This window comes from Lissotriton helveticus, chromosome 6 (genome assembly GCF_964261635.1).
Source record: "Lissotriton helveticus chromosome 6, aLisHel1.1, whole genome shotgun sequence".
Classification (NCBI taxonomy): Eukaryota; Metazoa; Chordata; class Amphibia; order Caudata; family Salamandridae; genus Lissotriton; species Lissotriton helveticus.
Window position 1 is genome coordinate 1,163,030,808 of NC_136067.1, and position 25,226 is coordinate 1,163,056,033.

A 25,226-nucleotide genomic window follows, 5' to 3' on the forward strand; every position below is an offset into this window, starting at 1 on the left:
CTAAAAGGAAATTGTAAGGTGCTATTGCTGATGCATCCGCTCCAAAAGACAAGGAGCAATCATGATGCAGAGGCATTTGGGGTATGAGCGCGTTTTTGCTTTTACCTTTTGGACACTTAAGGAAGCCGAGCCTACATATTCTGTGATAGAAAGGAGGCTTTGGCATGTTGGTGGGGGGCTGAACAAAACTTATGTGTGGGGCACTCACTTTGAAGTTAGGTCAGACCATAGACCCCTAATAGATCTATTAACCACCAGGGGAGCAGGAAAAGCCCCCCCCAGAATTGCTAAGTGGCTATAGAGACTATAAGGGTTTGATTTTACATTGAACTATGTACCAGGCATCCGCAATATCAATGCTGATTATTTGTCTTGGTTACCATTACAATGTATGGATGATGATAAGGAAAACAATGAGGAATATGTAGTTGCTGACATTTCTGAAGCATGCAAGGGAGCCATATCTGTGGATGAATGGAAATCTACAGTGAGGGTAGATGACACTATAATGGGCTTGTTAAGTGAACTATTGTGTCCCTCTCTATCTAATATGATGTTGAAAAATAAGTTTGGTGAAATTTAGACCGTTTGGGCTGAACTTTCCGTTTAGAATGGGGTGTTATGGAAGGGTGATCGGTTAGTTGTACCTACGGGGTTGCCTTCCAGATTAGTAACATTACTAAATGAAGGACATAATGGTATGTCAGAAATGAAAAGAAGGGCAAGAGTGACCTTTTGGTGGCCCGGCATGGACAAACAGGTTGAGAAATGTGTTCGTGGGTGCACTGATTGCATGTGTAGTGATAAGTCTCATCGTGTCGAGGAATCCAGCATTGCCCCTACTGAATTTCCCAGCAGACCTTGGGAGAGAGTAGCCATTGATATTTGTTGCCCTTTTGCTGCCAAAGGCATTCATAATAGGTTTGCCATTGTTATAATCGATTACTATTCTAAACGGCCTGAAGTAGCGTTTTCAAGTGAAGTCAAGGCTGCCAATGTAATTGAGTTTTGTGACAACATCTTCGGCAGAGAAGGTTGTCCCAGTATATTATTAACTGACAACGGCACCCAGTTTGTGGCTGAAGATTTTAAAAATGATCTGTCTAAGATGGGTATTGTGCATCACACCACTGCGGTTTATAACCCTAGGGAGGAAGGCCTTGTCAAGAGGTTTAACTGAGTTTTGAAGGAGTGTGTGCAGTTGAATGACAGTAGCGTTTGTGATTGCAGGGAAGCTGTTAAAGAAATGCTTTGGAGATACTACACCACTCCGCATTCAGTTACATTAGAAACTCTGTGTATGCTTTTGAAGGGCAGGCATCCAGGCACCAAAGAATCCCCTGCGTGGATGCTTTATGGCCACACTCGTCCAGTAGACAAGGAAAGTCTGGTGGAAAGAATTCAAAAACATCAAATTAAGTTTGCGAACAGACACAATGACAAGATTAGGAAAGACAAAATAACATTTGGAGTGGGTGATTGGGTTAGAACTAACAGCATGGACACTCAAAAAATGTCGAAATGGTCATTACGAAAGCATGTAACCAAAGTGGTTGGCAATAATGTGTGCTTGTCCAATGGTAAAAAGTGGAATGAGCACAGAGTCACCTCATGCAATGCACTGGAGCGGGAGGTTTGGGTCAAAAAATGGTGTGACAATTCAAGGGAGGTGGTGGTAGATAATGGTAAGTCAGCCAGTCATGGCAGGCTTGTTGTGGAACCTCGTGCTAGGAGACCTGCATGGCACAATGATTCTATTTGTGATTGATTCTGCATTTAATTTGTTTTTTGTTTTCTGTAACCTCGTTTGTTTTGTGTTTCTTTCCCTTACAATTGAATTGCCGTATTCACTGTTTATTTCCATTTTGTTATATTTCTTTTTGTTGTGATGCATGCTCTTTGTAACCTAGTGATGCTGAGCATTCCATTGTTCTGGAAGCTTGGTCAGAGCTGGGACAGTTGCTGCCAGGAGAGGAGTCCTCAGGGGTTGTTCCTGTTAACTTAATAAACCCTCTTCCAACCAATTAGTGTGTGCCACCCTTATTAAAAATAACTATAACTGCTGAATTTCTTGAGGTGAGTGAGGTGCTTCAAATGCGATCCAATTTTCACTTTATAATCAACTTTTTGAAATTCGTCAGCTTATCCATAACAATCTCATCACAGAGTAGTTCATTTGAGTGAGTTCATGCTATTTCTCCATCTCTAGAACCATTGTTCAATGGTCTTGTAGAGTTCTGGTAGCATGAAATTGATAGGTTATTGTGTAGTTGTCCTAATGTGGAACAAGACATGTTAAGGTTCTTTGAAAGGATTAAAGATATTGCGGCATTATCCACTGCTGAGTTGGTGATGCTTCTTCCTATTTTGAGGCCTTTTTGGAATGGAGTGTTTAGGTCGAGCCTATAGCAGCACGCATGCGCTGCAACAGAAAAACGACCTTTTGTAATTGATTCAATTTTTGCCCTAAAAACGTGCACGCATTCCATTGCTTTCAATGGCAACGCGTGCCAGTTAGGCAATTCCCTTGCATGACCGAGCTTTGACACCATATGTTTGTAATTAACTTGCAAACACATGGTGCCCCTGGCTCGCTTCCGTAAGGGAAACGCTTTGTGTGCTCTCAGCGCACTCCCCTCAAACCCTCCCACTTTTAGTGCGAGCGCAGGCTCAATTCCAGAAGGCTGATGCTGCTTTTCGAGCAAATGAGCTGATACAATAAATTCATGTGAGAAACATACTTTGAGGCTTATGTGATTAGTTAAATTCCCTATTCCTTTTCAACAGCGGGTTGGAAGGATATGGCAGAATTATGCCAAAAGATTGTCCCTAACAAAAACTATGGTAACACATACTTTGTTTTGTAAAGCTCTTCCATTCAGATTGCTTTGATTTGTACGTATTATGCTCCCCCAGCATTAGAAAATCATAACTGTTCCTTTTTTCACCCATTATTTGCTGTAAGTCTGGGGTAGCCTCCACAGTATACAGATAGGCGCCTCTGGGGTTTGAAAAGAAACTACAGCAGTCTGTTATCCTACTGAGCTGTCCTATGAGAAGTGGGGAATAAACACCAAACCAAGACAATAGAGGGCTGCACGTACCTTATGGACCCTTGGGGATCAGTGGCCTTTGATGTTAGTGTTTCTACGGAATTTCAGCAGAAACCCTAAGTGTGCAATTTTTGTCTGACCTGTTACACTGTGGCTAAGTCATTTACGTGCACTCACGATTATGGCAGGTGAGGAACTAAGGCACGGGAAATAAGGTGATTTGCCCAGGGTCACTCAGTTTGATGAAGTCTAGAAGTGGGGCTGAGAACCCATGTACAGTGCTGTGCGCATATAAAGTGCTCAACAACCTTCTAGTCGAGTGCGCGCTATATAAAAACTAAACACAAAAACACTTAAAAAAATTAACCAGTCTCTTCTGGTTCCACAGACCCGGATGTAGGCACTGTACCATCTCATATGCTTTGTAGGCACTATACCCTCTCATATGCCAAGGCTCACTAAGGTTGCTGAAGTCTTAAAGCGGGGCTGAGAACCCGCGTCTCCTGGGTCCATAGGTCTGGATGTATGCACTATACCATCTCATATGCCTCGTAGGCACTATACCATCTTATTTGCCAGGGTCTCATTTAACAAAGATGAATGGATCCTCAGAGCCTAGGCAGGAAGAGGCTGTAGTTGCCCTCACTATCAGGGGCTCAGCTTCATTCCATCGGCTCACCACCACTTCCTTAGTGCCCGGTACTGCCATGAAGGCGCCCAGACTGACATGGTGCGAAGCCAGAGATTGCATCTCTGCTGGCCTCTTGACAGAGCGCAGCACAAGGCAGAGGGCGCTCGGCCAGCCACAGATCTGCAGATGTCTCTTCGAATATGCGTCAGCCTACAGTAGAGCTTTACAATGTGGGGGAAGGGGGAGAAGATTCAGCATAATTCACTGGATAGACACACAAGATGAATGTAAACACAGAATGTAGAAGACAGTTATTCAGTCAATGCCTTTCCTGAATATCTGACATGGACCTCTGCCTGCTGGGCCCACACTGGACACGTTTTGACAGGGGGAGCCGTGGTATCACCGAAACAAATCGCTGTTCACCTGTCCTTGGCACAAGGCTGTCTGGTGCTGACGTATTAGCCACCTCTGGGCTTGCGCCCAGCTGCCTTCAGGGAGGGTGGTCTGCACTCCGCCTTAGAGCGCTCTGGAGAATGTGCACTTCTGTCTCTAGGGCCACTCGTGGGAAGAAGTTCGTCCTAGTCTATGGGTGACTTACTTGTGGCAACCGACGGACTAATCCCAGCTGCCCTGCACACTTTCGTAGTCCTCTGTTCGCATGTTGACTCAGTGCATTGACGCGCTCTTTGCGACACGGCGCTATGTACACACACACACACTGAAATTGATGGGTGATGGTGAAACGTTAGACAAGCCATGCAGAAGAATCGTTTTGCAGGGAATAACCTCATGTTGCAGTGCTGGACATATAACACCGAAGGCACGTGCCACCTCCACACACTGCCCCTTTAAGGCACAATGCGGTTACCTCTTTTGTCAGTGTATGTGGAGAAGCAGTCTGTAGCGTCACCAGTGCATGTGGAGGCAAAATCTGCCCTGTCACCAATGCATGGAGAACCAAAATATGCACTACCACTGGTGCACCTGGAGGCAAAATCTCCAGTATCAACAGTGTGGACTGTCACCAGTGCAAGAGAAGACCCAATCTGCACTGTCAGCAGTGTAAGTGGGGAGAGGAGTTGGCCTAAAGGCTAGAGTGGTCGACCTCGAATCTGGGGAACAGGGTTCGAGTCTCGGCAATGACGCTGAACATCCTGAGATTCTGGGCAAATCACTTAATCTCCCCGTGCCTAAAAAAACAAGCATTGTGTTTAGTTATGCAGCACAATATCCTTGGTGCAACAATATCAACTGTTGCATGGCTAAACACTTATAAGGTCCCAAAGGCGAGACCTATTGGCTATGCCAATGCTTGTTTTAAAGGTGATCAACTTTGTTGGCGTGTGGCTAACGACTTATTTGCACATTCTGCTGCTATCTGTTCAAGTTATCACTAATACAAACGTGTGAAACAAATCACAGGGTGCAGTACAAACAACTGTAAAGTGATACATAGAAACTAATGGCTCTCTCATATCACCAACATGTGTGATAAACAAATTCCCACAGAGTAGACCTAAAAGTGATCGCCACAACAAAGAACTTCAGGTTACGCGTCAATGGGAGAGCAACAGGAAGTGGGGGTTGTGAGGAATCACAGAGGGCAGGTGGGTGAATCAATATGAGGACAAGGGTGGGGTAAGGAACATGTGATGTTGGGAGAAAACTGAGATAGTTATAGGGTGAGATGCCGCACTTGTCGTATTGTGTAAGAAGGGTGGCAATTAAATGCCTTGGGATGGGTGAAGCGTGCAGGTGAAAAGGGGGGAATAGTATGCAAATTGAGAGCTTAACAGGAAAAGGGTGGGGTGAGATCTGGCTGAAGGGCTACAGCTGCCATTTTTGGAACTGGGTTGGGTTCCGACATTGGTTTAACACCCTGTGATCCTGGGCAAGTCACTTAATCCACGCCTAAACCAAAGTTAACGTGCCCTTGTATAATATAAGTGTTCCAAATCTCTCCGGTTGAGTTCAGGCTATATAAAAACTGAGGTAAAGTAGTAAACATCATCAGAAAGGGGATTGAAAACATAGAATAGTTTGACATACAGATGTCACTTGCGTTGAAACTCGTCATCACAAATAACCACATCATACTTTTGTACTTTTGCATGTTGAAGTGGTATAACACTGATTAGGTCTGGGAGGGTGCCAAACTGGCCATGGTCCTTGTTTTAGGTTTAACTATTTTTATTTACATCATTAGCATGTTTACAGTTTGCATATTCGCCTCACAATGTGCATTGTGTACCAGAGACCAAATGTATGTATTACATCATTTGCTATTACCTGCGAAGATGCAATCCAACCTACTCCCCACATTGTTTGTGAGGCGAGCAAAGTTCTGATATAGATACAACATAATTAAAAGAAAACAATACTCAACATAGTCCAAAGGGATTCAAACAAGCACACCCTCCCCCAAACTGGTATGCACAATGACTATTCTGATAATAAAATTGGTGTGCAGAGAGAGCTCCAGAACACTTTCAAGTTCTAGTGGCGGGAGATCATTTGGGAGTGTGATCTCATTAAATTCCGCAGACAGAATAATTATAAGCGGCTGCCAAACCTCTTTGAATCCCGATACGGTGTTTGTGAGGGAAGCCTGTATCCGTTCCATCCCCAAGATATGCCATAATCTGTGAAGCTATCCTGTGTGTGTCGGGATCGTTTATGTCCCCCAGTGTGATAAAATGTTCTGTAGTGCCGCCCCCAGAGCTAGACCCATCTGTTTCCCTTTTCCAATATTCTGGGCTAGTATGTGGCCAGAACCGGGCAGTCCCATAGCAAATGCAATAACGTTCCCTCCTCCCCGAACCCCCGCCAGCATGTAGGGCTGCAGTCTGGGTTCCCTTTATTAAGGCACACCGGTGTCAGGTACCAATATGTGGCAATTTTAAAAGCTGTTTATTTGCTGGCCATGTTTCGCGCCGTATGTTTGGCTCTGTAATAGATTTCCTCCACCCCTTCCCCGTGAGCTCCCTTCCCATTTCTTTTGTCAGTCGTTTCTGGCTAGCAGTAGGCTGCGAGGGGACTGGCAGACGTAACATGCCATAAAGCTCGGAAATCAGTTTCCTATCGGTTAGCTTTGTTACCAGCCATTTCTCGTATTTCGCCGATTTCCTGTTGACTTTCGGATGAACATCTGGATGTAGTAGCCAATGTCTTATTTGTAAATAGTGGAACCTATCCGTCTCTGGGAGTGTATAGTCCTGTCTTAGTTGTTAAAATGGTATGATGCCCTTGATATCAAACAGGTGGCCTGCCGCCTTGCAAGCCGAAACTTGCCAAGTTGAAAACACCTTTCCATCGAGCCCCTTGTTTTCGAATAAGGGAGTCATCAGGGAGGGGAAAGTAGTAAGTTCCCTTCTACGTGCCACCCCGTCACAAACCTGGAGCACCGTTTTCATGGTAGGTGAGCCCTGGAGATTCTGTGTCGGGTCCGCCCTCTTCGGAAAGGGAACCTTCCACAGGGAGTTTCACTAATGCCCCGTCTTGAAATAGCCATCTCTTCTCCAATTCCGTTCTACTCCATTCCACCAGATAACGTAAATGGGCAGCGGTAAAATAATCTAGCAAGATCAGAATACCCAGGCCTCCCTCCTCTGGTGTCAGATGCCCCAGCTCCTTCCGCATGCATGGACGCGTCCCTGCCCAGCCAAAATGGAGTATCTCATTTTGCAGCATGTTAAGTGTTCCCTTCAGCGGCCAGACCGGCAATGTCTGGAACAGATGTAATGCTTTTGGGAGAATAGACATCTTGACCACAGCTACTCGTCCTAGCAGGGACAAGTGACGCTGCTTCCAGCTTTGCAGATCCCTCGTAATCTGTCGGACTTGTTTAGTGTAATTTAGGGTGATCTTCCGCTGGATAGACTGGCCCAATTTAATCCCCAAGTATGGGATGGACTCCATTATCCTAATCTCTGAGAAACTATTGTCACCCGTCTTCGGATCTGCCAGTTTCCCATCCAGGGGGAGGATCATTGACTTCCCAACATTGACCCGGAATCCAAAGACCTGACCGAAGGACTCCAGGTCCCTGGGACTGATCGATCCGAGAACACCAGAGAAGCAAGAATATCGTCCACGTAGAGACATATTGCAAGTCTGTCCCCCACGAAGGGAACACCCATGATGTCCGGGTTGTCCCTGATCTTCTGGGCCAGCGGCTCAATGTATAAGGCAAATAAGAGGGGCGACAGTGGGCATCCTTGCCTTGTCCCTCGTTGGATGGCCAAAGGCCGAGACGATAGTCCAGTGACCCTTATAGAAGCGTTGGGCAAGCTAGAACAACTCGTCACCCACGCTCTAAATCAGTCCTCCAAACTGAAGTGAATCAAGGTTTGGTCTAGGAACTCCCAATCCACCCGGTCAAACGACTTCTCGGCGTCAACTCTTAAAAGCAAGGCGTCCATGTGCGTGCGGTGAGCTTTATCGACCAGATGAAGAATCAGTTTGGTATTGTCACTGCTCTGCCTAATTTGAATGAATCCCGCTTGATCCGGCTCTATTATACCAGGCATCAAGGGTCCTAGTCTTGTCTCTAAGATGCTGGTGAACAGCTTAAGGTCCACATTTAGGAGGGACACCAGACGATAGGAGCCACACAATGTTTTATCTTTCCCCCGTTTGGGCAGGACTACTATAGATGCTGCCAGCATCTCAGGAGGAATCGACCACGGCCCCGAGAAATTAGTTAAATAGCCTCATCATGATTGGGGCTAAGACATGGCAAAAGGATTTGTAGAAACCCGCCGAGAATCCATTCGAACCCGGTGATTTCAGAAGCTTGAGGAGTGATATCGCCCCTATAACTTCTATCCGGATCGGGGCTTCTAACAGTTCCGTTTGATCTCTAACTGTCGTGGACGTGTGTGCCCCTTGTAAGTATGCCGTCCCTTGTGGTCCTGGGGTGGTCTCCCTATGTGTAGATCTGAATAAAAGTCCATAAATGTTTTTGCTATCTCAACATCCTCAGTGACTACCTTCCCCTTGTCGTTCGCAATGGATTGGACTCTCATCTGTTGGGTTCGGGCCCTTAGTTTACTAGCAAGCATGCACCCTGTCTTCTCCCCTCCAACATAATAGGAGTGCTTTAGACGTAGCGCTGCGTATTCGGCTCTGTGGAGATCTAGCCCCACCAATTGTGCTCGTGCTGTCTTCAATTGTCACCAGAACCTAAGTGCCCTCATCCAACTGTGAACCTGCTCCAATTCCAAAACTTGCGCTGTGAGATGCTCCCTCTTTTCCCTGCACTGTTTATACTCTGCAGTGGAGATGGCTATCAGTTCCCCCCTTACTACTGCTTTCAGGGCACCCCATAAAGTGGGCAAGTAGATGTCAGGGTAGTCATTATCCTCTAGGTAGTCCTTAATGCATTTATGTATCTGTCGTGTCACTGCCTCTTTGTGTAGCATGCTTTCCCCAAGTCACCAATATCCCCTCTGCCCCATATCGGGTGGCAACCTAAGGGAGACTGTCACTGCTTCGTGGTCAGAAAGTGCTGCCGCTGTAATGTTCACCTCTCCCACCATTGCATTTATTTCTGTTGTGCCTATCAAGTGATCCAGGCGTGCACATGTACCGTGTGCATGGGAGTAAAATGAAAACTGTGAGGCCTGTGGATGTGCCGCTCGCCACTAATCTGCCAACCCCCTGGATTGAAGCCATTCCTTCCCATCTCTGGACAGCTCTCCCAATTGATTGAAGCGGCTACCTGACTGGTCTTTAGTCGTGTCTATGGCGAGATTGAGATCCCCTCCCACAATTGTCCTTCACCCCTGTTTGCCCAAGACCTCAGAGGGAGACACTTTCAGGAATTTCTCCTGTCCCGAGTTGAAAGTATATATCGATCCTATCGCTAGGGAGTGCCACTGACCTAAAATGTGTAAGCCAAGAGTCGTCCTTTGACTTCAGCTATCTTATCCCCTACTGTCCCAGAGAAAATCTTAGCGACCAGTATATCTACCCCCGCTTTTTTATCCGGAGTAGAGTAGAAAAACTGATAGGGGAAGGATCATGACCTCATCCGGTGCCAGTCCTTTGAAAGAAGGTGAGTCTCCAGTAGGAGACACACATCTGCCCCCATGTTATCTAAATGTGAAAGAATGGATTTCCGCTTAATGGGATGATTAAGGCCCTTCACGTTTAGGGTAACAACTTTCACTGTGGAGTGCGACATGGTATGACATTATGGTGGACCCTTCGTTCCCCTGGACTCGTGAGCACTCGTTCCCTCAGTACCCACAACCCTGCTTCTGTGCCTGCCCCCTCAAAAGCAATCTCCGCCTCTGCAACACCAAAACCCAAAATACCACTTCCCTCCCTCCCACTACCCCTCCCTAACCCCAACTGAAAACTCCACAAATCCCCACGATGTCCAGAGTCCGCATTCACGTGTCCTTGGAAAAAGAAATGAGAGGTGCATAATGTGGCCCCAACCCTGTGGTCTCCATGCTTCCAACTACCGCACCACCCCGCGCCGCTTAGGTCTGTCATCTTTAGATTTTTAGTTATCCCCTAAGAGTTCAGGAGTCATCTTGGGGAGATGTGTCTTTGAGTAACGTCCTGAGAACAGACTGCCTCTCCTGTGCCATGGTTGTAGGGTCTGGTTTCAGCACATGCTCTGTGAGAAGCCTCCTCCGGACTCTCTGCCATCACTCCGGGAGGGGACGACTTGCGGCCATTGCGGTCTGCCTCTTCTTGGGTCGGTTACTCTAGGCCCAGCACCCTGCAAGCTTCTTTTAGTGATTTGATAGAGTTTTCCTTGCCACTTGAATATCAGCCAGAAGGGATGGCCCCAGGAGTACGCCACTCCCTGGTCCCGAAGGAACGTTGTCGCCACTCGAAACTCCCGTCATGTTTGCAAGGTAATAAATGCCAGGTCTTGGTATAGGGCCACAGGATGATCCTCGTATTTGAGTGGTTGCTCCGCCCTGGCATCTCGTAGAATACATTCTTTGAGGGGGTAGTCTGGGAGGTAGGCCAAAATGTCTGGTGGAGGTGCTAGTGTCTTTCTTCACAAACCCACCCTATGTGCCCGGTCTATTCTGATGTCAAAGTCTGGTGGGTCCCCCAATATGCTCCGGAACAGCCCTTGCAGGTATTAAACGATGTCCGAGCCTTCTTCCCCGGTTCTAGTCGATGTGCTATACAGGGGACCCTGTGGCGTGTACACCGCCAGATCCATGCCCCTAAATGACAGCCCTCCTTGGTCTCCTCCTCGTTCCCATGCTACAGTCTCGCTTGGATAAAGTGCTTTGCTCTCCGATGGCAGCCCAGGGGCTCATTTGTTTTGCCTGTCCGCCGGCCCCGGTCATACGTTCCCTCACTCTCTGGATACTGAATACCCTTCCTCACGGGCCAGCCCCTCCTGGCCTGTCCTGGATGTATTCTCCAAGAACGCCCTCTGGAGGATCTTGCTTGGCCGGTCTGATTAGCTCCTGCCTCTCCTCCGGCCCTAATACAGGGGGACTCCAATCACTCCTCACGTAATGGCCTCTGCTGATGTCCGCTCTGCGGATATCTGCCCCCGGGCAGGCCAGATTATGGTGGTGCCCTTTACTCTGCCAGTACAGCTGCCGCCCTTGGGGATCTGGTTGCCATCTTCTGCTCGACCTCACGCTGCTGCCCGAGCAATTCCCTGGAGCGCTCTGGGAAAGGGCGGGTTCCCCGCTGATCTCTCTCGCTCTCTCCCACCTCTGCATATGTTTCCCTGATAGGGTACGCCTGGTCTCCCCTCTCACTCAGTGCACTCACCTATGGCTCCCGGGGCCTTGTAGTTCCACCCCTCAGTCACGCTCTGGTACTCTGCTTGCCGAGTGTACTGGCCGTCATGCTGCCACAGCTGCGTGGCCGCCCAGATTCCCTGGTAGATTTTCCCCCAGTTGAGCGCCTTTGAAACCCTCCGTGCGTGCCTCCTTCGGGCCCTGTCCATCTTCCGGGCCTTTCTCACTTCTCCGCTGGCCTCCTCTCTTGGAATCTGCCTCCTTTGGTGCTTAGACAGGCCCGATACTTTTGCTGCCCACAGGTGCGCGCCCGGTCCTTGGTGCCCAGGCTTCCCGGTCACTCTGTCGAGGATGCCTCCTCTGCAGTCAGGCCTCGATTGCTCCGCCGTCATTTTCATTCAGACGGCCCGCTCCGCTTCTCCGGCCTCGCTCGCTCTTCCGTGGTCGCTGGTGCCCGAATTCCAGTCCCACCGGCACACCGTCGGCTCCGGAGCCCTTGTTTCCCAAAAGAGCATTTCGGGGGATTTTCAATGCTGTAGGAGCCAGAAAAGGGAGATTGGGGGTGGGGAGACGAGAACAACATGTCTTACCCGCTCGACATCTTGGCCACGCCCCGATATGGTCCTTGTTTTGAGTGTTTCTATGCTCAAATATTGTAAAACATAGTTGACTAAGAGTGGCTCACTAGGGTCCACAGGGCGAATTATAAACAAACGTAACAAAAATTACGAATAAATGCAGGAATATGATCAAATTTGAAACAAGTAAACTACTAGATTAACAGCATTGCAGTTTGAGACCCGCCCAAATTTTAAGATGGACACAAATATCATAAAATGATCTGGATTATTAAAAGGTTTGGGAAACGCCAACATTCTCCAAGGTACTGTGGACAGTGCTTTTTATCAGCAGAAGACCTAGATGTAGGTGCAGCGAGTAATGAAAGGCCACACCCTATCCCCATTTCTAGCTGTGAATGACACCACTAAGTTTTGAGTGATTTTGGGAACGGAGGCAGGGGTAGTACGTCTCAGCGTAGAGGTGCACCTACTTCACTTTAGCTGAGCGAACAGTCACAAGCTGTGTATTTTGGCATGGAAATTGGGAACTATCACACCTGTCCAGTGACCACTGTAAACGACTGGAGGCCATGTGCACTTGGTTCACGGACATGAGGACTAGCAGCAGAAGATTGTGAGAGGTCATGCCTTGCACACAGTGGCTAATGCGTACAGGCAAAGGCCATGGACAGTGGATTCTGGACCAGAGTGGCTGAACAATGGGCATGCAGTCTGACGATGTGTTCAATAAAAGATGCAGCACTGGCAATTTCAGCAACTTGCCGAATATTTCTAACACTTCTTGTGGCTCGAGACTCTGCACCATAAGCAATGTTTTCAGAATCAGAGAAGGAAAATAAATTTGGCTCCTGACAAATGAAAGAAAATACAAATGTAGATTTAACATTATCCTGAAAAAATATTTATTTTTAATATTTCGCTCAAATATGCTGCTGCCATAAAACCAGCCCGGTCTTGGAGACAGGCTGAGGGCTGGAAAATACATTAAGTGCATGTATGTGACAATATCTAAATACTGAACTCTGACACACTAACAGTCTTCTGATGCTAATACGAATGTTTATTTATTAGGGTTAGCACGTAGGGATCCTCACTATGTACTATGATGCTGGCTTTTGAAATTGTTACACTCTTGTTCCTTTATGAATACGTCTATTTTTCTGATCTCTGCCATAATAATTTTACATTTATTCTACAGTAAATTCAGTTTTAAATAAAGCATTAATAATAACAGCGTGGATATCTGGTGTACAAGCACTTGGGGAAAAAAGGTCCCAGAAACTCACAACAATCAAGTTTCCAAGTTATCTGGCAACTTTTGTTATGTGTCTAACACACATTCCCGCAGGTAAGTTGAGAGAGATGTTTGTTCAATACCTTGTCTGGTCTCCCGGCTGAAGCTGGTATACCTTATCTTGACATAGGGGCAAAATCTACTGGTCCATGATCATGAAAAAATCCTGAGAGCATAACATGTTTTTGTTAGGTCATCTCTCCACTTACAAAATAACTGTACCTGAATGTTAACTGTTTCAGGAAGTCTTTATTCGATTATTCATCATAAAAGACATGCTAACATGCAATAATATAACACAATTTATACAAAGTTAGCAATATGTTAACAAAATAATTTAGTGAAAAGTTAAAAACACAATCTAACACAGAATTAAATCACAGATGCTAGTGCGTTGGCCAGCTTAGTGATATAGGGAGCCCAAAGTTCCTGGTTATGTAAAAATAAGTCTGCAGGGATGCAGTCGGGACCCAGTGCTTTACCCCTTGGAATACTTTGTAGGACATGAGTAACCTCAGGGATGGTGAAAATTAACGGTTCCTCATAATCAGGACAAGGAAGAACAACCGGGGCAACACTATTATTCCTGAATTGATCTTGAAAAAAGGAAACCCACTGCTGTTGGCCAACGGATGCAGGACTTGGGTGGTTGTCCTGACATTTCCCCCATTTGAGGAGGTGTCAGAACTGCTGCATATTCCGATTGCTGCAAGCTTCTGTAAGGGATACCCACCGATCCTCATCCCAATTAATTTTTGCCTTGTGTTTTGCAACCTTATATGCTTCCCTACATGACTTAATACATACATTATTTTTAGACTTTATTGCCAAGAACAGAGCCCCTTGCGTTCGCCGACACTCGTCGTCAAACCAGGTAATTATCCTAGGCTGCTTCCTCTTAGCCTGTATCATGTTGGGCTTGACAAACAATTTTTTTAATCCCAAAAACAGATCAGTATGTATGCCTGTAATGTTTTCTATAATCTCTACCTGGGACCCACAATTGTTCAATGCTTCTAAGGAATTGGACACTAAGGTTCTAATCACTGTTTGTGCCTCTTCATCCACGGCAATTTTATGCCACCGCACCCTTCTCATATCATTACTAAGTATGGCCTCAACATTGGTAACCTCAGCAATACCACTTGCTGACCCTCGAAAGCTATAGTCCCTTAGGGCCAGCATTAGCGGGTCATAGTCACTTTCTGGGCTTTCCTTGACCTCCATGTCAACAACTGCAGCCCACAGTTTCACATAGACTAAAATATAGTCGATACGACTACTGTGTCTACCATTATTGAAGGTGTGCCTACCCTGCATGTCAGATCTTACCCTACCATTTGCGGCTCGCAGCCCCAGATCGAGACAAAGCCCTTTAATAAATGTAGCAGAGCAGGTTCATTTCCTTATCGGTGGCAACTCCAGCTGTGGGATACCCCAGGACAGGTCTTCCTCCTCTATAAGAGAACCATCTACTAATCCCAGGGGCTCAAAGCACGTGTTGAAATCCCCCAGCAATATCCTATACCCATCCTCCGATACACTAGAGAGGAAGTCGCCCAAAAGCAGAAGTGTGGGAGAAACCCTACCCCCCTGCAGGCCCCTGATATAAACATTAACTAAAAGGATGTTTAGGCCTTTTTTAGATTTAAGCCTAATAATCAATATGTCTGGACTGTCTATAGCTACTTCCTCAGCCCAGACACCATCTCCCTGTCTTACCCAAATAGTCACCCCACCTACAGGACGCCCTCTAGGTCCCTTTGTGGCTTGCTTGCTAAAATTTAAAAACCCAACACGAAACACTGGGGATAGTGCCCAAGTTTCTTGGAAAGCCCAAACATCCCCCTGGTCTATGTAATCAACCCAATGTGGGTTACACACATGGGATTCAAGCCCCGCTATATTCCAACCTGCAATCTTGGTATAGTCAGAGTCCATCGCGGTTGGTATTATAACCCCAGACTGAGCAGGCTCACTGACTGAAGCAGTGGGCATAGTGACGTCATGTGGCGCTATAGAGATAGCACCATGCCCGGTTTCCAAGTACAGTTCAGAGGAGACAACCTCCAAACTTTTAGCTGTTAGAACATATCGCTTCTCTACCCCACTGGAGTTTATAACCTGCCCTAGAGTGAGTCAATCATTCTCGTCAAGGTGTGACAAGGGAACAAACCTACCCGCGGTGATCAAAGACTCAATGCCAGACCCATTGGTGGAACCCTGAGAACGGATGGTATTAGACCGTGCCATCAGCTTTGGTGCCACATTAATAATAGGGCGTGTTTTGGGGTAGAAGTCTGAAAGCTCCCACGTCACAATGGAACCATCACCCCCTTGGGGTTGCCAACCTCTAAGAAAAGGGACCACATAGGTGCTCCTAAAATTGACAATTACCAGATCGCCTTCAATGTCCTTAGTCATATGGCCAAGCCACCCCACCCTACGAACGTTTAAAATTCGACCATCAATTGAGGGAGGAAGAGGCCTGTTCTTAGAGAGCCAATAAGCCACCTTATTTTTTAGCTCATGGTAAGCCTTCTGATTTCCCCTGCTTGCGCTCTGGAACCCCAGAGAGAACACACAAAAACGGTGCAGCCTCGGGGGGAGATCAATTCTAGGATTTTGGCTACCTTTTGGCACCATAACAATAGGGTCAGATTTTTTATGCCCAGGAGATCGTTGGACATTTGAGCTGATCAGGTTTGGAATAGGCCCGGCTACAGGAGGGTTTTGTGTTTGGTGCTGGGTTAAAACAGGACTGGTTGCCTCATGATGCTGCCCCCTATCAACAGGTTTACTAGTAATCCTCATTCATCAAAGGAGCCAAAGAGGGAAGATTGCGACAAGGAGAGGCCGCCCCCCACTCATAACACTGTCAACACCAGTGGCCTTTCCTCTAGTTCTGTGGATTAAATATCCCTATATGAATAATTTCATTATTTTGGCTGGGCAACCGGGGTCACTTATTCCCTTGGAGCCTGCTGCACTGCTCATAGTCGCATTTACTGTGCTGTTACGCGTGTTTAAAAATCTATGTGTGTGTGTCTTAGTAATTACCCCAGTAGGTTCCAACAACTTACTCCACCCTCCAACTGTGAAAAAAGGGGGAGGGGGGGGGTGGGGGTCGACAGGGCCTCACGGGAGCAACTCCCGGGGGGGGAATATTACAGACTGGTACTCGCCTGTATCCCCGCTTCTCATCATCAGCGCCTGTCAACCCAAACAGAAAAGGGAATAAAAATAGTGTGCAACAAAAACCAAATGTGTAGTAACGTTTTTTGGATGACCCTTGTAAACTTAAAAAGAGCTGCGCTGAACTGGCATTTATGTCTTTATTCTTTGCTGTTCCCTCACTCTAATAAAACAAACGACCAACATGTTTCATCACCACTCATACTTAGCTGGTGATTTCTTCAGGGTCTTGTTCGGGTCAGCGGGTATTTAGCACCTTTTAAAATTCTCCGTGTATTGTACCTGTATAGGGTAGAAACAACAGAACACAAACACACACACAATATTTTGACTGTGTCACACTGTCTGTACTGACTGGACGTAAAAACTTCGGACACTTTGGAGCCATTGATATCGCTCATGTGTCCTGATGCCTATTTTAATACTTTACCAGGTGGCTCCTCTTTTCTGGCCTACCGGCCCCCGTAGAAGAATTTATATTATGGGGAGATCCCCTCGCTTGTTTAGTGGGTCCCTTGTACCGCCTGAAGGTCAGTATCTGTAGGAAGGAAAACGTAACAGTCATGTGTATCCCACTCATGTTTTCCAACATTCTGTTGTATTAAAATCAGCCTGTGCAGCTAGTCTAGTTTGTGCTTAGTTCTCCCTTCTTTACTCCGTGTTGTTAATCGATAACTGGGACTTTGTGGCACCCACTCTGCTCGCTTGTATCTATAGTGACTGCCCCCACTGCACTTTAGGTACAGGGTTACAAACTGCAAACACAGGGATCGTGTATGCCGTCTGTTTAGCACCCGGTTTACAGTATCGGTGTGCGGCCGTTTCAAAAGATCTTAATTCTACATTCTTTACTCCTTATTACATTCTTTATGGCCATAACTTCCCAGTTACCGATTAACAACACGGAGCAAAGAATGTAGAACTAAAGTTTCTTTAAACGGCCTCCCACCGACATTGTAGACGGCATACACGATCCCCGGGTTTATAGTTGGTAACCGTGGACCTAATGCGCAGTGGGGGCAGTCATTATAGAAGCAAGCGAGCAGAGTGGGGGCCATAACTTCCCAGTTACCGATCAACAACACGGAGTAAAGAATGTAGAATTAAGATCTTTTGAAACGGCCGCACACCGATACTGTAAACCGGGTGCTAAACAGACGGCATACACGATCCCTGTGTTTGCAGTTTGTAACCCTGTACCTAAAGTGCAGTGGGGGCAGTCACTATAGATACAAGCGAGCAGAGTGGGTGCCACAAAGTCCCAGTTATCGATTAACAACACGGAGTAAAGAAGGGAGAACTAAGCACAAACTAGACTAGCTGCACAGGCTGATTTTAATACAACAGAATGTTGGAAAACATGAGTGGGATACACATGACTGTTACGTTTTCCTTCCTACAGATACTGACCTTCAGGCGGTACAAGGGACCCACTAAACAAGCGAGGGGATCTCCCCATAATATAAATTCTTCTACGGGGGCCGGTAGGCCAGAAAAGAGGAGCCACCTGGTAAAGTATTAAAATAGGCATCAGGACACGTGAGCGATATCAATGGCTCCAAAGTGTCCGAAGTTTTTACGTCCAGTCAGTACAGACAGTGTGACACAGTCAAAATATTGTGTGTGTGTTTGTGTTCGGTTGTTTCTACCCTATACAGGTACAATACACGGAGAATTTTAAAAGGTGCTAAATACCCGCTGACCCGAACAAGACCCTGAAGAAATCACCAGCTAAGTATGAGTGGTGATGAAACATGTTGGTCGTTTGTTTTATTAGAGTGAGCGAACAGCAAAGAATAAAGACATAAATGCCAGTTCAGCGCAGCTCTTTTTAAGTTTACAAGGGTCATCCAAAAAACGTTACTACACATTTGGTTTTTGTTGCACACTATTTTTATTCCCTTTTCTGTTTGGGTTGACAGGCGCTGATGATGAGAAGCGGGGATACAGGCGAGTACCAGTCTGTAATATTCCCCCCCCGGGTGTTGCTCCCGTGAGGCCCTGTCGACCCCCCCCCCCTCCCCCTTTTTTCACAGTTGGAGGGTGGAGTAAGTTGTTGGAACCTACTGGGGTAATTACTAAGACACACACACATAGATTTTTAAACACGCGTAACAGCACAGTAAATGCGACTATGAGCAGTGCAGCAGGCTCCAAGGGAATAAGTGACCCCGGTTGCCCAGCCAAAATAATGAAATTATTCATATAGGGATATTTATTCCACAGAACTAGAGGAAAGGCCACTGGTGTTGACAGTGTTACTAGTAATCCTGCCAGTAACACCTGGGCTAGGCTGATTTTTAACTATGTCACTCAGCTTGTCGACCTCAGTAGCAAGTGCGTCTATTTTTAGTAGCAGAGGTGTAACAATGTCTACAATTTTTGCCTCTAGCTTTGCCTCAAAAGCAACCAAAAGTAGCTCAAAGTGAGCCATGCTTGAGCTACAACTTACTACAGGTTCTATCTGATCCGGTCCCCCACACTTGCCTCTTTGTTTGCGTGGTGTTTGATTATTCTCTATTACCTTTCTAGGCCTACCACCACCACGTTTGGAGGGTTGTTTCCTGAAGGCCCTAACTGCTCTCCTTGCTTTGGGGCTATCAGTTACCATGGAATCATCAGCACTTACCACTATGTTAGTATTCAGAACTGGTGGGGATATGTGAACCTGAGCCTCAACCATAACCAACTCCCTGCTTCCCAAACTGGTGTTAACATTAGGAGTGGACGAAATTGATTCGGGGAGAGTGTTAATGGAAGGAACCCCTGAAGAGCTAGATTTACCAAATGAGGCTCTCCGGTCACTATTAATTTTGGAGACCTTTTTTACAAGGTAGTTGTCCAAAGTGTTGGCACCTTGTACTGTAGGAGTGATCTTAATATTTGACTTGGTTGCTAAAGAAATAACAACTTAGAACCTAGAAATAACAAAGCACACTTGCAACTGACTGCCTAAATACAATATTCCCAAATATTCCCAATAACTCAACCAGGTAACACTTGCTAATGGATTGCAAAACAGAACTTGCAAAGATCTTATATCCTAGGAGCGTTAACACATATACCACAAAATGTAGGAGAAATTACTACTTAGAACCTAGAAATAACAAAGCACACTTGCAACTGACTGCCTAAATACAATATTCCCAAATATTCCCAATAACTCAACCAGGTAACACTTGCTAATGGATTGCAAAACAGAACTTGCAAAGATCTTATATCCTAGGAGCGTTAACACATATACCACAAAATGTAGGAGAAATTACTACTTTACTTTTACGGCCAAAGTCCCTTGCCCAGTCCAGTCTCTACAGGCCTCTGAGGGCCACAGAGGGCCCGCCCTTTGCCCAGGCTTAGCCCGGCGCAGATTCACGTGCGGTCCCGCGACGTGGGAACTGTGGAGAGTTTTATACGCCTCCTGGCGCTGGGATTGCGGGCGGTGTCGGCTTCCTGCTTCCTGCCGCTGTGCAGGCTGGGTGATGTAGTTTTCCCGGCTCCCCTCCGCTCTGCGGCCGCTGTAGGCTGAAGGTGCGGCGGCGGGAGGGAGACCGGCTGCAGGCAGGACAAGTGATGGAAAGGAATACGGGGCCCAACAGGTAAGCCCAGCGTTTCACAAAGTGCCCCCGCTCCACAGAAACTGTGGAGAGTTTTATACGCCTCCTGGCGCTGGGATTGCGGGCGGTGTCGGCTTCCTGCTTCCTGCCGCTGTGCAGGCTGGGTGATGTAGTTTTCCCGGCTCCCCTCCGCTCTGCGGCCGCTGTAGGCTGAAGGTGCGGCGGCGGGAGGGAGACCGGCTGCAGGCAGGACAAGTGATGGAAAGGAATACGGGGCCCAACAGGTAAGCCCAGCGTTTCACAAAGTGCCCCGCTCCACAGAAACTGTGGAGAGTTTTATACGCCTCCTGGCGCTGGGATTGCGGGCGGTGTCGGCTTCCTGCTTCCTGCCGCTGTGCAGGCTGGGTGATGTAGTTTTCCCGGCTCCCCTCCGCTCTGAGGCCCCTGTAGGCTGAAGGTGCGGCGGCGGGAGGGAGACTGGCTGCAGGCAGGACAAGTGATGGAAAGGAATACGGGGCCCAACAGGTGAGCCCAGCGTTTCACAAAGTGCCCCCGCTCCACAGAAACTGTGGAGAGTTTTATACGCCTCCTGGCGCTGGGATTGCGGGCGGTGTCGGCTTCCTGCTTCCTGCCGCTGTGCAGGCTGGGTGATGTAGTTTTCCCGGCTCCCCTCCGCCCTGCGGCCGCTGTAGGCTGAAGGTGCGGCGGCGGGAGGGAGACCGGCTGCAGGCAGGACAAGTGATGGAAAGGAATACGGGGCCCAACAGGTAAGCCCAGCGTTTCACAAAGTGCCCCCGCTCCACAGAAACTGTGGAGAGTTTTATACACCTTCTGGCGCTGGGATTGCGGGCGGTGTCGGCTTCCTGCTGCCTGCCGCTGTGCAGGCTGAGTGATGTAGTTTTCCCGGCTCCCCTCCGCTCTGCGGCCGCTGTAGGCTGAAGGTGCGGTGGCGGGAGGGAGACTGGCTGCAGGCAGGACAAGAAAGGAATACGGGGCCCAACAGGTAAGCCCCCGTTTCACAAAGTGCCCCCGCTCCACAGAAACTTTGGAGAGTTTTATACGCCTCCTGGCGCTGGGATTGCGGGCGGTGTCGGCTTCCTGCCGCTGTGCAGGCTGGGTGATGTAGTTTTCCCGGCTCCCCTCCGCTCTGCGGCCGCTGTAGGCTGAAGGTGCGGCGGCGAGAGGGAGACCGGCTGCAGGCAGGACAAGTGATGGAAAGGAATACGGGGCCCAACAGGTAAGCCCAGCGTTTCACAACGTTAACTACGGTTTTGTCAAAGAACACATATATATCTCTGAAAACAAGGATGTTAAGGTTAATGGTGGTATCAATTGTGACTAAAACACATGAAATTCACAAATGACGGTACTACCTTAACTGTAGGCCCCACACTGCTGTACTAACTTTAACTGAGGCACACTTTCTGCATAATAATTTCCTTACTCAATTCAATCTAAAGAATCTGGACTCCCACTCAGTGGTTTAGGTTCTTTTCATTTTAACACTTTTTAAAGCCCTTTGGCCCAACGCTCACTTTATGATGTTCCTTGGTTCTCATTATTTTTTTACCCCACCAATCGTTTTTCCCCAATTTGGCTTATTACATCCTTTCCTTCTGTAACCTTAGCAGTCGATTGTGATATGACATGCTTTTGTGCACTCAAAGATTCTTTGAAATAGGCCTCTATGCAAGCATAAAATCAATATAAACATTCAAGTTATGTACTTAGAATTGTAGATGGTTTACTATACGCAATGAATAGGAGGGTAAGGTTACTAGATCCCTAAAATTACATTACAATTACTGTCTTTTACTTATCTACTGAATGTGTGGCAGAAGGGCATACCTGATAAAAGAATCCCCTTTTCTCCAACTACAGTCTGAAACCCATTGGAGAAACTTTCAATGAAAGAAGAAGCATTGGCAATTTCAGCAACTCGCCGGATATCTCCAACAGTTACGGTGGCTGGTTCCTCTGCACCATAAGCAATGTTTTCAGCAATAGAACAGGAAAATAGGGTTGGCTCCTGACAAATTAAAAAAAATACTGTCAGTTTAAAGAATTGTGTTAAAAAAAGTATACACACCCACACCACACAGAAATGTATATGTTTAATTTTATTTTGAAATAGCTGTATCCCCTTATTTTACAATACCCGAGTACTAAAGGAAAAGGAACTTGCAATAAACAATTAAAGTATGGATACTTACATAAATCATTAATACAGAAAACTAAATATACAACTCAAAACAACAAATGTCATTTATATTAATGAAAGAATGCAATGGATGGAGCAGAGCTGCATTTAAAAACACCAACCCCTGACCGCCAACATCAGTCTGACATTTTCCGTCCCCTTTGACACAAAGCACAAAACAATTGGCAGTACCAATGTGCAGATCTTTAATTTTGGACCTTTTTAGAAGATAAGAAGAGACTGTAAGATGCTGGCTTTTTTTTTAAACCATTTTTATTGAAACAATCTGTAGAGCATTCCAATGACAATACGCTCTGCATGGCATGTAAATACATTACTATAGTACTCACATAGTTTTCTTTACAGTTCGCAGAAACCATCACTCGTATACTCAAGATGCTGGCTTTTTATGTAGAGTACCAAAGTTGGGTACACTTTGCAGAAAGTCCTGACAACCCATATTGGTTTACAAGGATGAAATTAATAATCCCAAATGCTCTCTTTGTGGTAGTGTTGGCGAGCAGTTTTGTCTTTTCAGAAGGTAGTGTTTAGCATTTGCTGTACACACAGAGTTATTAATGGAGACACACTAGCAGCTCAAGACAAATTTAGAAAAACAACACAAAATTGTATGTAACTTTTTACACCAAGATTACTGGAATGAGGTAAATCGTATAGATGTTTTAGATTTAACAGTAAAAACAGTAGAAAATGACAGCTGTCAGATTTGAGGAATGAGCCTCGAAGCGGTAATGTTTACCTATGGGAGAAACATTCACTGCAAAGGAACACTTACAGAGGACTTACAGTACTGTTCTTCAGGACTTAATTTAAAAAGGGGCCAAAGTCCAAGAAACCATCAACAGTTGAACTTTACCTGCCTTGGGGGCGGGGTCCGTGGCGAGGTGCTAGCCTTGAACGCTACAAGCTAAAGTCAATGGGGAAAAGTACCTGTAAGAAAAGGGCTACAAGTGGGGAATTGGGACTAGTAAGGCAGAACCCGGGAGAGGCGGGGTGGGGCTATTGCCAATCTTGGCAGGGAGACGGATCTGACCTCCTGGATCAACGGAGTCCTCTTTTTGGAGTGCTGTTCCCTCAGTGGGTCTGTTTTTAGGGAAAGAGCACTGGCACGGGGCCTGATTAGGAGGGACCCAGTGCACATCTGTTAGATTACGCTCGCTGATGCTCTTTAATTCTAATAAGTTAGAATTCGCTAAGCCATTTTCTCTTATAGACGCCATTTTGTTTACTGTTCGAAACTAATCCGGTTTGATCGGAGAAATGCTCCTTGCTAAGTTTCGTTTCTGCAACAAAGAACTGTTAGTGCCAGTGCATAGCTTTCCCTCTTAATAAAGGCCCTCTCCCACCTGTCTGGCAGTCCCAGGGTGGAAAGGCCTTGAAATTGTTCTGAGCTGTGCAAGATACAAGACTAGACTTTTTTTGGTCTTTATGCTGTTCGTCCACATCTGTTAGGAAAATTCCACTGTGGGCCTGTTATTAGTTGACCATGCAATGCATATAATGTATCTTTATGCTTACAGTTCCCTCTGAGACACTCTCTAGACTGGGCAGACTGGGCCCCTCTCTAAGCGTGTACAATAAATGATTATTGGTGTATATTCTCCACTGTTTTTCTGACTCTTCATTTGACATGGAAGGCTGAGAGGTGGCGAGTAGTGACCCAGGTGGCCATAATAGGGTCCCTTCCTTCCAATGGTGCCTGAACAGGGACTCCTTCGGGGCATGACCCATCCTTTTTCCACAGACGAAGGGGAGGACGATGACACCATCAGGTCGGGCTGACGGCTCAGAGATCCCTGCACAAAGAGATCCGTTTCTCGCAGCTGCTGCTACTATCCCACCGGAGGGTGCCTCACCCAGCAGTCATCCCGACTGGAGTCCTGAAAGGCAAACCTGTGATTTGACTGTTTGGTTCGAAGAGTCGGCAGTGGAGAATAGGTCTATTGGTGCACCTGATACCAGGTGAGTGTTTCAGTTTATGTAGTACCACTGTAAATGGGTTTTGTTTCAGCACTAGGACTGTTATGGTGAAAAGTGTTTACAAATACTTTGCCAGGTAAAATAAGAATTTTGTTTCTCTTTTCTTTGCAATGCCTGGTTTCAGGAAGCTTCGGAGTTTGTGCTGTTTTTGTTGTTTTAAAGATGCACGGTTGGGAGAATCCCAGCCTGCACCTCCCGAAGGTAGTCCAAATTTTGATATGTATGTAAAACATAGCCTAGGCCCTATTATGTTTAGTGCTTTATGGCACAAATATACGAGGGACAATGCAGAGTTACATTGGCCTCTGACAGGCTCTTTTGACAAACAAAAGATAGGATTTCTTCAGGAACAGTTGTTTAAAAGAGATAGTAGACATTCTATGTTTGACGCCCTTCGTACTTGGCAGAAGGAGGCCAAACAGAGGCGATTAAAAATGGAGAAAGAAACCAGAAAAAAGAAACATGCAGACACTTACACAAAAGGCTGTAGCTTACGATAAAGACAAACAGGAGACAGGAATAGAACGCAAAGACAGAAGATTTCGGCTGAACATTGATAAGTCCTATATAGCTCAGGATGATGGTGATACTTTTATGGAGAGCTTGTTAGATACCGGACCCCTGCCGCCATATGCCCCAGAACGGGTATATCCTGTTGTTCCCATTCCGTAACAACAACACGCACCAGGTGCATCAGTCTCTGAAGCTGCTACACCTACCTCCCAAGTTAACGTACGCCCTAATCCTTCCCTTCCGCCACAACATATGACTGCAGCAATTCCGTTACTCCTGTTACTTTTACTCATCCTTCATTAACATTAGTTACTGACACACCATTGTGCGGTCCGGAAGGTAGAGATTTAACTGGATTTGGGGGAACGGTTAGGTCCTTTAATGCGATCTGGTGTGAGGGAGGAATAGAAAAAAGTAATAGCGGAACAGGCAATACGGTGGGCTTGCAACCCAATTTACACTCTTGAG

General features: G+C 46.6%; 1 protein-coding gene across 2 annotated transcripts in view; it reads right to left on the reverse strand.

Moving 5' to 3' along the window:
* Positions 1–25,226, reverse strand: part of ABCB10 (ATP binding cassette subfamily B member 10) — an 878,274-nt gene that overhangs the window by 208,011 nt on the left and 645,037 nt on the right. For both annotated transcript variants that reach the window (XM_078648832.1, XM_078648833.1), the window contains exon 10: positions 21,893–22,073. In XM_078648832.1, the coding sequence (XP_078504958.1) occupies positions 21,893–22,073 (181 nt within the window). The remainder of the gene's footprint in view (positions 1–21,892; positions 22,074–25,226) is intronic.